At 37.2% G+C, this 14,145-nt stretch overlaps 1 protein-coding gene across 2 annotated transcripts in view; it reads right to left on the reverse strand.

The window, feature by feature from the left end:
* APOO (apolipoprotein O) overlaps positions 1-14,145 on the reverse strand; it is a 92,130-nt gene that overhangs the window by 16,557 nt on the left and 61,428 nt on the right. For both annotated transcript variants that reach the window (XM_027845455.1, XM_027845454.1), the window contains exon 7: positions 1,186-1,284. In XM_027845455.1, coding sequence (XP_027701256.1) covers positions 1,186-1,284 — 99 coding nt within the window. The remainder of the gene's footprint in view (positions 1-1,185; positions 1,285-14,145) is intronic.

The raw sequence follows: 14,145 nt of genomic DNA on the forward strand, positions 1-14,145 counted from the left end.
ATGACTAGGTCTATAATTCTTCTAAATCTTAATTGTTATTATACATCAGAATGCTTTTTTTTTGGAAAAAGTTTATTTTAAAGACATTGGTCTTAGGGCAGCTAGGTGGCACAGTGGATAGAGCACTGGCCCTGAAGTCAGGAGGACCTGAGTTCAAAACCGGCCTCAGACCAAACACCTGACACTTACTAGCTGTGTGACCCTGTGCAAGTCACTTAACCCCAATTGCCTAACAAAAACAACAACAACAACAAAAAAAAAAAACAACCCAACAACAACAAGATAAAGACATTGGTCTTAATGAAACTTCTTTTTCCTCCACCTACAATAAAGAAGGTCTACTTATGAACATAATGATAGCTAGATCTGCATTTTCCTGTGTGCCAAGTTACTCTGTTACTACTCACCCTTCTCAGGGGCAAACTACAACAGCAATCTTTGATACTTCTGTGGATGCCAGGACACAAGGAAAGCTATATTTAATATGAGCTTATTATAGCTTTCTGCCTATGCAAGTTACCAGACAGCATACCAGATCAAGGAAAAAGAGTCATCTCAGATAAATAAATATAAGTATGCATACACACACACGTACTATATAAGATGTATGTACATATAATCATGCACTGTGCATGTACATGTGCATGCATACATGTAATTCAACTCCAAAGCATTCTAACTGTGCCATCCTCATGACTGGGATAGGAAGTTAGGGGTTGTTTGGATGTAGGTCTGCCACAGTGTAGGGCTTCCCCTTTAGAAGAGATGGGAAAGACACCTTTATTTCTTTTGCCAGTTTTATAAGGGACATCACATAAGGTATTCTTCCATGGGCACATTTCCCTGTAATGCAGGGAAATGGATTTCATTTATGGAAATAGCTTTGTACGTAACAGCTAAAAGCGATGACATAGATGATTTATGATTCTTGCAAATCATAAATACAAAAAAAGTGAAAATTGAGAGTGAGATCATAGCAGTACATGAATAAGGGACATCAATAATTTGGGATTGTTGATAATGTCCAAATGTTAAAGAGGTTTTGCATTTAGTCACTCTCTTTCCAATCTCCACTAAAATAGAACTACAAGGACATGAAGTTTTGTGTTCTTTTTGAAACTCTGAACAAATTTTTAAGGAAATTAATTTTTATTAATAAAGTAGATCATGAAAGATATTTCTTACCTTCTCCCGGTTTGCATCCGTTTGAAAGTATGTCTTCCACACACCTTCTAAGATTATAAATACTCGCAAGCCCCAATCGTACAATTTCTCTCCATTGACCTTGAAATAAGTTAAAGATTAACATAAAGGCAATATAAATATACTATAAAGGTAACATAAAATCAGGTAACCTTCCCCATTTTCATTAAAAATTTAAAAAAAATCATTATCTAAACATACTACATACAGATCTGTGACATACACATTAAAAACAGTGCCAAGTAAGCAAAAATTAGGATAGTAAAAATGATGCAAAGAGTAAAAAGGACAAGAGAAGCCTGTTGCTAACTGCAAACATTTTAAAGAGTCATTTACTACAAATAACATATAAGATGCCAAAAATTCAGGCACATCATTCATTTCCACTCCATCCCTATCTTCCAATTCCACACATGTCCCATAAAAGACTAAACAAAACAAAAAACTGTAAGATTGTGCTAATTTTTGGAAGTCATGGACATTATACCCAGCGAAACTTTTATTTGGATTTTTTTTTTTGCAAGGAGATGATCTTAAATAAAACTATCCAAACTTATTAGAAAAACTAGATAATCTTCAAAGCCCAAATAATTATTTTATCTTATAGCTGGAAGGAATCATAAAGGTCTTTTTAATCCAACCTCCCACATGATGCTGGAATATCCTCTACAACCTACTTAACAGATAGTTATTTACTCTGTTTAAACACTTTCAATGACAAAGCGCTCACTACTTCATAACCACCTAATTTTTGGACAGCTCAAATGCTTATAAAGTTCTTTCTTATATCCAGTTGAAATCTGGCTTCTTCTAACTTTCCCTGATATGTCCTCATTCTGCCCTCTGAAGAGACACAAAATAAGATTGCTTCCTCTTTCATCTGACAATCCTTCAAGTATCTGGAGACAATTATTATGTTTCTCTTCTTTCTATCCTTCCTTCCCCTGCACTGCTATGACCCACCCACCTCATCCCCTGCTTTTCTTAGCCAGACTAAAATACTTAGTTCCTTCATTCAACTATTCCTAGTGGATCATGGTTTCCAGACTCTTCACAATTTTGGAAATACTTTCAAACTTTGGATGGATATGAAATAGCTGGCTCCAGTAACTTTTACTCTCTCCAAGCATCCAATAAGCATATATTAAGTAGTGCTATATGCTAGGTCCTGGGAATTCAAGGATAAAAATGAAATGGTCCCTTCCCTAAGGAGCTTACAGTCTATTAGAAAAGACAACATGTACAAATGTAAATTGATACAAAATTACATAACTTTTGGGGAAAGGCATTAGCAGGTTGGAAAAACAGGAAATATAGACAAATAACTCTTCATCAGATTAAATGTTTGCCTAAAATTACAAAGAGAAGTCACGTAACAGTAATTTAATCAGAAAATGTCATAATGATCCCAAGGTTATTATAAAAAATATAAAAAATATGTCCCCAAATATCAATCATTTATTGATATTTTATGCCTAGAAAAGATAAAACAATTTCTGTTAGCTTACTGAATAGGTAAAATAATTTAATATTCTCTTCCCATATATGTGTGGGTGATCCTACCAATGAAATGAAAAATAAAATATATATTTAGGAGGGAGTAGAAAAGAGAGACAGAGAACGAATATTATTTTTTTGAACTTGAGAAGAACAAGCTTAGAATGGAAATGTAAACTGCATCTAATGGAGAGCTATATTTCATAAACATCTACAAAAAGCACATACTAGCAAGATGATTTGTTTGACTACGGTTAACTTCCTTCAAAGTTGTACTAAGGTATACTTACATGCTAAGCTTTTCCTAATGACTTTATAATTAGAGATATATTGCCACAGAAAAATTCTGTTGCAACAAATAATGAAAACTGCCCATCCTTAAGGAATTCTAATATTCATTTCAAAGAGCATTTTGCATATAGTTATAGTTAATCTGTACTATGGACTCAACTAATTTACCTAATCATCCTAAAAAGTTAGTTAAATAATTCATCCACATGACTTTCACACATTTATTTAAAAGTATACTTTTTAAAATCTGATTAAGAATTTCTTGTAAATTTGGACCAGAAGGAATATTGAACAGTTCACAGGACCAAATTCAATACCTCCCTCACCTTCTAAATTTCTAACCTAATAAAGTATAAGTGTGATGAAATATTTCACTGTCAAGCAGCCAAATCTAGTTATTAACTAGTCAGAAGAATGTAAAAATCTAAATTTTATAGAACCAACAAAATCTGAAACATAGAATATTAATACTAAAGTCTAAATACAATCTTTCAAATGCAAACATATACACCAGGAGAGACACAGAGGAGGGCTAACACAAAGCACCTGGATTAACATCGTTAAAATGAATATAATGATCAGATACTTCTGAGGCTTTAAGTGGTACTTCTTAAATAATTCTGAAGTACAACCAACTAAACAGGATCCATGAGGTTCCATGGCAGCATGGAAAAAGACTAGGCATTATTCAGGTGTTACTGCCGCATGGCAAGCAGATTTAGGACTGAGCAAAATAAATGCTAAACTAAAAGTTTCTAGCTCCTTTAAAAAATAAAGTTCCTTTCATGTCTCTGGAGAAGAGTTGCAGAAAACACTCTTATTAAATGATATTTTAGTCAGTGTAATAAAAAATATGCCACCCATTGACATGACGGCTGAAGGCAACAATGCTTAATCATGAAAAAAATTGGCTTTTTTCTCTCTGTAATTCATATACTCACATATTTCTATTAAAATTTGATGCCAATGCCTCACTACAGTGTGGAGTCCCTGAGTTCCTGAAAGCCATGCCAGAAGAGCACAAGATCTGGCATGTCTTATCAAACTATAAAGGCTTTGAGTATGGGTCCAGGGATGATTATGTGTTTGTTGTCCAAGATCTAGCCGTGTTAACAGAGAAGCTCATCACCAGTTTGGCTTCAGGACAATGGGTTTTTTGGCAATAGCCAGTCTTGAAGATGGTCTATAACTACTAAATTATTGAGGGGTTGCAATCTGCATTAATGCGGGAAGATTACTCATTCTGGCAAAATTACAGATCCTAGAAATATAAGGATTTGTCAATTAATAAGATGCTTCTGGCTTCCTGAAATTATTATTATTATTGTTGTTGTTGTTGTTGTTGTTATTTTGGCTAGGCGATGGGATTAAGTGACTTGCCTAGAGTCACACAGTTAGTGTTATGTGTCTGAGGCCGCATTTGAACTCGGGTCTTCCTGAATCCAGGGCTGGTGTTCTATCCATTGTGCCACTTAGCTGTCCTTCCTGAAATTCTTAATAAAAAAATTCCACATCTCTCAGCACTATCTTCCAAAGATTATCTCTGTCACTAACTTGCAACCATCAGAATGCATCAAAGCTAGAATTTTAAACATTTATGCCATTACCCTCAGGATTTAGAATACCTCGCTGAGACTAACAAAAATGCTTTTTTTCTAACAAATTTCACAAAACATAAAATCCTAAAGGGCACTAGGCTTGGAGTCTGGAAAATCTGGGTTCACATCTGGCCTCTGACATTTATTAGCTGTGTGACCGAAGAAGTTGCTTAACCTTTCTGCCTCAGTTTTCTCATCTGTAAAATGGGGATAATAACAGCACTTACCTTCCAAGATTATTGTGAGGATCAAATGAGATAATATTTGTAAAGTACTTTCCAAACCTTAAAGTGCTATGTAAATGTTAGCTATTATTAAGTTTACTAAATTTTTTAGAATACTTGTTGACTTACTAATTAATAAAATGAGTTTTTAGAGTAGTTCTCATCAAATAAACAAAACATACTATGACTGACCAAGTAAGGGATATGTGAAGATGTTTTAACTTGCTAAACGTGAGGTTCTTGAAACAGAGCAGGCTTCTGTGCTATGCGTGTGTATCTACACACACACATGAATCAGATATGTAGGTAGGATCAATTCAAACCTGCCCTAAGTATGCATACTATGAAATTAGCTCTCATATCATTAAATATAAAAACAAACAACTTGGGGTTTTTGTGTATGGTGATATAAAATGCATGTGGAGAAGTGAAGTGAAAAAATACACTGCTGTAATAAGTGTTTACATATATGACCCTGATGATAATAACTACTGTTGTACTGTCACTTATTTTGACATATATTCATTTTTATTGGGACATGTTTTAAAATCTTAAAACATTTTATCCTTAAATGATGTGAAACAGATGAATACTAATACTATCATGTCAGTTACTATATTTTTGTGAATTTGGGATAAATTTACACATAGATGTTAAAAATGGAGAAAATAAGAATAACTTTATAAATAGCAGAAATAATAAGAAACTCAAGAATTCATCACATGTTATTGAAAGTACACAATTCAGGGGGCAGCTAGGTGGCACAACACATAGAGCAGCGGCCTTGGAGTCAGGAGGACCTGAGTTCAAATGCGGCCTCAGACACATAACACTCACTAACTGTGTGACTCTGGGCAAGTCACTTAACCCCAATTGCACCCCCCCACCCCACACACACAGAAAGAAAGAAGGAAAGTACACAATTCATTTAGGTCATTCTAAAGTACAAATTAATATTTCTTTAAAGTCTGTTTGCTTTGCTTACTGATCATGTTTAATGCCAAAAGCCACAAATGAGAGTGGAAACAAGTAACAGAAAATGCCAAAAAATTCTACACGTTTATTTGGGGTGTGTGCGGGAGGGGAAAGGGCTAAAGCACAGGGAATTAGATGGACTGGAGACATCATGTGGGCTGAGAGGATGAGGAATTGGGAGGCCAAGGTGTTCAAAGAGGTCTGTAGAGGGGAGAAGATGACTGTAAACCTGATAATGAATTTACTGAGGAGGAAGCAGAATGACCTAGAAGTCCACAAATGACAGTAAAAAGGATTTCAATGGGATTAAGTGACCTGTAAAGGGAGAAGGTGGTTATTGCACTACTGAGGGATGACAAGAAGGTCTGAGAGCAGCAGCAGGGAATGAAAACAATATGCTGACTTCTCCTCCTGGTCCTGTGTGAAAACAGAGTAAGAGAGGAAAAATAATCAGCCTTAGGGAGAGTGCTATGAGCTGTGGTGACCTGAGGAGAAAGCTTACTTTCAGTGAATACCAGAAGAAGTAAGGAATAATCGATATGAATAGATGTCTAGGATGAAGGGGAAGATTCCAGAGAGACCAATGGAAAGGAATGGCAGAGAAGGATAGGGACTGGGAATGGCAAATTTATCTCAGTGCGGTAAGTAGATGCTATATTCACCACTAATCCTATTATATGGTATAACCAGTGGTGTAGATCCCCAGGACAGCAAGTGCAGCAGGCAATGCCTAACACTAATGCCTAACCTGCACTGGAAGGCACATTTCACTTGAAGATCTTATTCAGCTCCCATGGATTCAATTATCACATCTAGGGTGATGAATTCTCAAATCTGCTTATCTAGACCTATCCTTTCTGCTGCACTCCAGACATCTCCAACTGCCTTAGGACATCAAACTAGATGTCTAACAGACACCACCCCATTTAGATTTTGAGTTTCAGGTGGGCAGAGGCTGTCTTTTGCCTCCTTATGTATTTCCACAGCTTAGCACAGTGCCTGGGACAGAGTAGGTGCTTAATAAATGTTTATTGATTGATCTTAAACACATCCAAAATGGAATTCATTATCTTTTCCCCAAACCCTCCCTATCCTCACAGTCCCCCAGGATCACAACCTAGGCAGCAGTATCAACTCCTCACTATCTCTCACACCCTTATATCTAATCTGTTGCCAAGGACTATCAATTTCACTTTGCAAGATCTCTTGAATACACCCCCTTTTCTGCTCTGACACTGCTACCACTCTTTGTATAGGCTCTTATTACCTCCTGCCTGGTCTTACTGTAATAGCCTTTGGGTGAGTCTGTGTACCTCAAGTCTCTCTCTATTCCAGTCCATCCTCCATTTAGCTCCCAAAGTGATTTTCCCAAAGAGCAGGCCTGACCATGCCACCCCATACTCAATGAACTCCAGTGGCTCCCTATTACCGCCAAGATTAAATACAAAATTCTGTTTGGTATTCAAGGCCCTTCATGAGTAAAATACTCAGGGGATCCAATACTTCAGGGTTCCATGGCCATTATACCCCAGAGTTGTAACAATAGGTCCCAAGCCCAAGCCCTACCTGGTCACTATTTGGGCTCAGATAGTGTAGAGTGAATGTAAATAGAAACTGTTTCTGTTTTGTCCAGAAACCCTGAGGGTCTTCCTCTCCCAAATTGATTTTTTTTTTGACTGGGTGAAAGAGGCCATTCTTCTAGCCTTCATCACTGAATGTGTATTGCCTCAGTCCAACTGAGACCTAGGAAAGACCTTAGTTTAAAAAGGCCAAGGTCTCCCACTGCATCTGGGGCCATTTTCAGTCATCCTCATCTATAGCTTGCCACTGGGCCCAGATGGCTCTGGAGGAGAAAGTAAGGCTGGTGACTTTGCACAGCCCTCCCTTGATTAAATTCTTCACTTGGAAGTTATGATATCACCTTCCTGATGGAATGGTCCTCTGTGAGAAAGAAGGACAAGCCCTCTGCTGAATGAGTCAGTCAATAAGCATTTATTAAGTACTCACTAGGTGCCAGCCACTATGTTATGAGCTAGTGATATACAATTAATAAAAACAGAGTTCCTGCCTTCATGAAGCTCACAATCTAATGGGGCAGACAAACTGCAAACAAATAAGTACAAATAAGCTATATAAAGGTCACATAGAACATACATGGAAGGACTAAGGTTTTGATATCACACCTTCTCAACTCACACTCAGTCGCCTTTCCCCTCAGACTGGATGGCAGAGCAGTAAACTTCTCCCAAAGCCTTTCTTTACAGAGGGCTCACAACCCTCTAGGTAACTCCACTTTCCATGTGCATACCTTCTGTGGCTCCCTTCCCTTTTTTAGCTTCCCTTTGTAGGGTCTTCCTCCATTAGATTGATTGCAAGGTCCTAGAGAGCAGGGACTATTTCTTTTTCTTACTTATATCCCCAGCTTAATTTTGCACAGTGCAAGGTACATAGTAGTAGGTGCTTAATAAATGTTTAAATGAATTAAACTGAGACTCCTGGCTCCAGGAATTTTCTTTGGTAGACGTCCAGGCCTGGAATGCTCTTTCTCCTCATCTCTGCCTCCTGGCTTCCTGAGTTTCCTTCAAGTCTTAGCTAAAATCCCACCTCCTACAAGAAGCCCCTCCCAATCTCTCTCAACTCTAGTGCTTTTCCTCTTATTTCCCATTTCTCCTATGAACAGCTTGTATGTACGTATTTGTTTGCTTGTGGTCTCCCCCATAAGACTGTGAACTTTTACCGACCCCTCTAAATTCTAGCTCCTTTCCTCTCTTGATTATCTCATATTTGTCTTGTATATGGCTTTTTTGTTCATATTTGTTTGCATGCTGTCTCCCTCCTTAGATTATGAACTCCTTTAGGGTAGCGGCTATCTTTTGCCTGTCTTTGTATCCCCAGAGCTTAGTAGTACCTGGCACCCAGTTGGTAGTTAATAAATGCTTCTTTGACTAACTGCCATTCAGCAGAGGGAAATGATGGCCATGGGACCCTGGGTGTGGTAGGCCAGGCTCCAGGCGCCTTTTTTTGGGGGGGGTGGAGAGAGGGACCCTCATTGCAGCCTATGTCTTAAGCAAAATCCTAGCTGTTCTATGATACTTCTAGCTTTGCTCAAAACTGAATAACTGTGATGAGACTCACATCTGAGTTGCTTTCATCATAGATATTAGAATATAAGGTTAAAAGACTCCCAAACAGGAAGATTCACACTATGGTATATTAGCAACTGAGCCCAACTTCAATCCAATTCAATTCTCAACAAATGGTAAGCAACTACTATGTGCAAAGGTAAGCAGGGAATTTATAATCAATGGCTAATATTGGGGAAAGGCTAAAAAATCATGGTATATGAATTTTTTTTAATAAATTTATTTTTAGTTTTCAACATTCACTTCCACAAGATTTTGAGCTCCAAATTTTCACCCCATCTCGCCCCTCCCCCAACCCCAAGATGGCATGCATTCTGAATACCCCTTCCCCTAGTCTGCCCTCCCTTCTATCTCTCCCCCACTTCTTTTATCCCCTTTCCCTTCTATTTTCCTGTAGGGTAGGATAGATTTCTGTACCCCATTTCCTGTATTTCTTATTTCCCAGTTGCATGTGAAAACATTTTTTTAAACATGTGTTTTTAAAACTTTGGGTTCCACATTTTCTCCCTTCCTCCCTCCCCACCCACCCTCACTGATAAGGCAAGCAACTAAATATAGGTTATACATGTGCAGTTATGCAAAACACTTCCATAGCAGACATGCTGTGAAAAAACTAACTCTATTTCCCTTAATCCTATCTCGCCCCCCTCATTTATTCTATTCTTTCTTTTGACCCTATCCCTCCTCAGAAGTATTTGCTTCTGATTACCCCCTTTCCCAATCTGCCCTCCTCTCTGTCATCCCCCCACTCTCTTGTCCCCTTCCCCTCCCTATTTTCCTGTAGGGTAAGACAGATTTCCATACCCCATTGAGTGTGTATGTTATTCCCTCCTTAAGTCAAATCCTATGAGAATAAGATTCACTCATTCCCTCTCACCTTCCTGTTTTCCCTCCACTGTAAGAGCCTTTTCTTTTCTGTTTTTTGTGAGATAATTTACTCCGTTCTACCCCTCCCTTTCTCATTCTCCTAGTATAATCCTCTCTCATCCCTTAATTTTATTCTCCAGATATGACCCCTTCATCTTCAACTCACCTTGTGACCTCTATCTATTTATCTATCTATCTATCTACATACAAACATATAATTTTTCCCTCCAACTATGGTATATAAATGTAATGGACTATCATTGCACCATTAAAAATTGTGAAAGGGTCAGATTTAGAGAAACGTAGGACTTGTATTAATTGATGCAGAATGAAGTGACTAGAACCAGGAGAATAATTTACATAATAACCACAACACTGTAAAGGAAAACAACTGAGAAAGACCTATGTGTGTAAGAACTATGATTAATGCAATGTGCAATCACAACTCTAGAAAGCTGATAATGAATCATGCTTCCTATCTGTGGGAAAAGACTACGTAGAGGTGCAGAATGAAACATACATTTTTAGATACAACTATATTTCTCATAAGGGAGGACTTTATGAGGGGAAGAGAGATATGAAGGGAAGGGTGAGGGGAAGTAGTGATGTTGATACCTCACCCTCCAAAAGGAAGAAGAGAAAGAAAATATAATTAATGAAACATATAAAAATACAGAAAAGAAAGCAGAAGAAAGTCCAGTAAGGGACATAGGGCAGTGTTGAAACTATGGTGTTAAATATAAGATATGCTTAAAATAAATGTATTATTAGAAATTCAGTGCCATATACAATCTTCCTTTTCTATTCTTTTGTTTAAGGAAATGTCTAAATTTGCTAAGTTCCCTCAGGAGTCTAAAAAATTGAAGGCTACCTAAGGCTCAATGATGACTGTCACTTATGAAGAGCATGTGAATTAGGTGAAGTTGAAGCTTCAAAAGGCAATCAAAAGGAAAGGTATCCGATGGTGTTTGGCTTTCTCCTCACTTTCTCCACCCTGTCCCCTGGATGCTTAAATCACAACAAATTCTGACAATGTTTGCCTATTTGTATTACCTACATTAGAGCTGAATAAATGAACTAGACCATTTACTATGCATGCTGTTATGGAGCGGGTAGGCAACATTAACTATCTGGCACACACAATATGCTACAAATAATGCTTAGTTTTGTATGGCAAAGAATGAGAAAGAAGATGGAGGAAAGCAATGCTGTCATGATAAGGCATGGGAAAAATTTCTTTTATTTTCCTTGGAAAAAATTTCTTAAACTCAGCCAAAACAACAACATAAGTGAAGTTCTAAAGTAGCCCAGTGAATACTAAAAAGACTTGTGTTCCCTTTCTGGTAGAAATGAAATAATGCTACAAAACAGTATACACAGTTCATGAAAGCATGTTAAATTAAATTTTTGGCAGAAATGAAATAATGCTACAAAACAATATGCATGGTTTGTGAAAAACATGGTAAATCCTGTTTCATGCTTCTCTATATTTGTATGCAGGGACACTTTCAAAAAATGTTTATTAAGTGCCTATTATGTGTAAGATGCTGAAGATACAAAAATGATAAATGCTTCTTCCTGTCTCAAAATCTCTTCCAAGTTTCTTCAGGGATGAAACATGTACACAAATAATTATAACAAAAAAGAAAATAAGAAAAATGAATAGAAGAGGTAAGAGAGGAATGAGAGACTGAAGATTACTAACAAACACACTGAAAAAGAATAGCTCATGCCAGCTGTACTTTCTCAACTTATATACTCTTCAGTCCCCGGCATGACTTCCAGTCCCACCACCTCAAAGAAAAGTTTCACTCTAGCAGCCTTTTCTCAGATCTCATCCTCTTTGGCTACAATGACTCCTATTGGGCTCCTTCCCTTTGTATACACTTCCCCGCTTCGGCTTCAATGGGCCTGCCCTTTCCTGGTTCTACTATCTCTCTTGCTGCTGCCTGCTTGATATCTGTGGTTTTATCTTCTTTCTCTCCTAACTTCCTAGAGGTGATTTACCAGGCTTTTATCTTCAGCCCTCTTGTGTCTACCTGCTTTCTACCCTCCCTTGTTAATATCACCCACTCCTTTTGTTTCATCTATCCCTTCTGTACAAATGATAATCAAGTCTATAACTCTATCTTCCATCTCTCATCTGAGCTTTAGTCTCTAATTTCCACCTGTTTTCAGGCCATCTCCACTGACGCTTTAATGTGTCTAAAATGGAACTCGTCATTCCACTCCACCCCAAAACAAAACAAAAAAAAACTTTTGCTCCTTCTCATAATTATCTTATCTCTATTGTTGGCACCACCATTCCCACAGTCATCCAGGCTCAAAATCTCAGAATCATCTTTGTCTTTTCCTTTTTTTCTCATTCCTTATATCCAGTCAGTTCCCAAGTCTTATATAAAGTCTATCTCTACAATGCCCCTTGTATCCATTCTCTCCTCTCTATTTACAATATCACCACCTTTAGTTCAGACTTTTATTCTAAGACTGCATTACATGTTATCTTTTTATCCTATATGCTGGGCACAGAGAAGTATCCATAAAATGTATGCTGCAGATGTCTGAGTAGTTTGCACTAATAGAACTTACTAAAAATCTTTTAAAATTCTGAAAGTGCTCCAAAATGCCTGTATGGAGCAACAGATAATTTTTTCCTTTGAAATAACTTCAAAGCTTATCCATGAAATAATTTATTTTCCATGTAATTCTGAAGGTTGCATTATGCTTGTATACAATGAAAAGTTAGGTCATTATAAATTTATTTTGAAGTCTGGAGACAGCTTTAATTTGTAAAGCTATACCCTAGAGCTCTGACATTCACAAACTGTCCATGAGTCCAAAGAGCCCGAATAAAGTCTTGTTTATTTGTGTCCTAAATATTAGGGACTTGGGGGTGGGGTTATGGGGGCCGGGAAGGATGTAAAGGGGAGGAAGAAAGAGAGAGAAACACAGAGAGAGAGAGAGAGAGAGAGAGAGAGAGAGAGAGAGAAAGAATATGAATGTGTGTGTGTGTAATATTTTAATACTTCTGAATTCCAATGGTTCCTTTAAAAATATTACTCTCCCACCTCCTCCCCCAACCCCTCCCGCATATACTTTAAACCACAAGGGATAAGACTGCAAAGGTCAGTTCTAACATGGGACAAGATTACTAACTTCTGGGCAAAAAATTCAGGTTTACTTAATGCAAAAGATCTAGATAAATTTATATTTAATTCAATAAGTATTTATTATACACATGATATGCAAAGCAAAGTGCTAGGCATTGGGTATACAAAGATAAGAAAATAAATAGTTCTTTTATCTTGTGGAGCTGACATTCTACTAAGAATATACCATGTACACAGATAAGTAAACATAAAATAATTTGAAGAGGAAAAGAACAATTAATTATTGGGGCTGTGTAAGGCCTTCTCCAGGAAGGTAATAAAGGAAACTAAGGATTTGAAGCTATGCCAGGATATACAATACTTGGGAGAGTTGCTATTTCTTTCTTCTTAGATATAGTTTACCACAACTTTCCCAGAAATCACTCAGAGTAAAACTGAAACCCCTAAGAGGGGATAGGGCATGGGGCATGGGGGATGGGGAATTCTTTCAGAATATCTGAATGTTAGATCATTTTAGAAACGGAATGAGGAACTTGAGTCTTCTTTCAACACAAGTGGACTGGGGAAGAAAAACCTAATTTTCAGAATTATAGATTCCTAAAATCCCCCAACTTACCTACTCGAAAATCTGTATCATGGAGTAAATTTACCAAATATAGCTAGCATCTAACTGTCAGTTTTATTCTCTGAAGGAAGACTTCCTAGAGTGTTAAGGTATTCCCTGAAAAGTTTGAGAATGAAGATATGTATTTTTGTTAACTAATATTTTATGGAAGTCTTTTTAAACACATCACTTCCTATCTTTCTAAAGAGAGTTCATTGACCCTAATTTAACCTTTTTTGATGATTCAGAGACATAATGATTCACCTCAGTGAGTGGGATGTAATTGTTGATTATGTCATTGCTACTAAAACATGTACAATTTACTGGCTGTCCATTTACTAAATGACTTCATGCTTTGAGTTATTAGTCATTTCCTAATATTTTGGTTCCTCAAAGCTCTCCTGGCCCTTTTGCTGGTTGTAACTCAGTTTATGTATCTGCAAGTTTAATTTTATCTACAATTCTGATCCTTTTTTTGTCCTAAAGGAATGCTTCCACATCTCTCTGACCTACAAAATTAAGTTCATGGACTTCATGAAGGATATTTTTCTCAAAGGATTTTCCCCATTTACTTCTCAGTTTAAAGCTATGGTTCAGGTTACTGAAGTCTCCAGAAGTCAGTCAAAGAAAGCA

This window comes from Vombatus ursinus, unplaced genomic scaffold (assembly GCF_900497805.2).
Source record: "Vombatus ursinus unplaced genomic scaffold, bare-nosed wombat genome assembly UNPS02014962.1, whole genome shotgun sequence".
Taxonomy (NCBI): Eukaryota; Metazoa; Chordata; class Mammalia; order Diprotodontia; family Vombatidae; genus Vombatus; species Vombatus ursinus.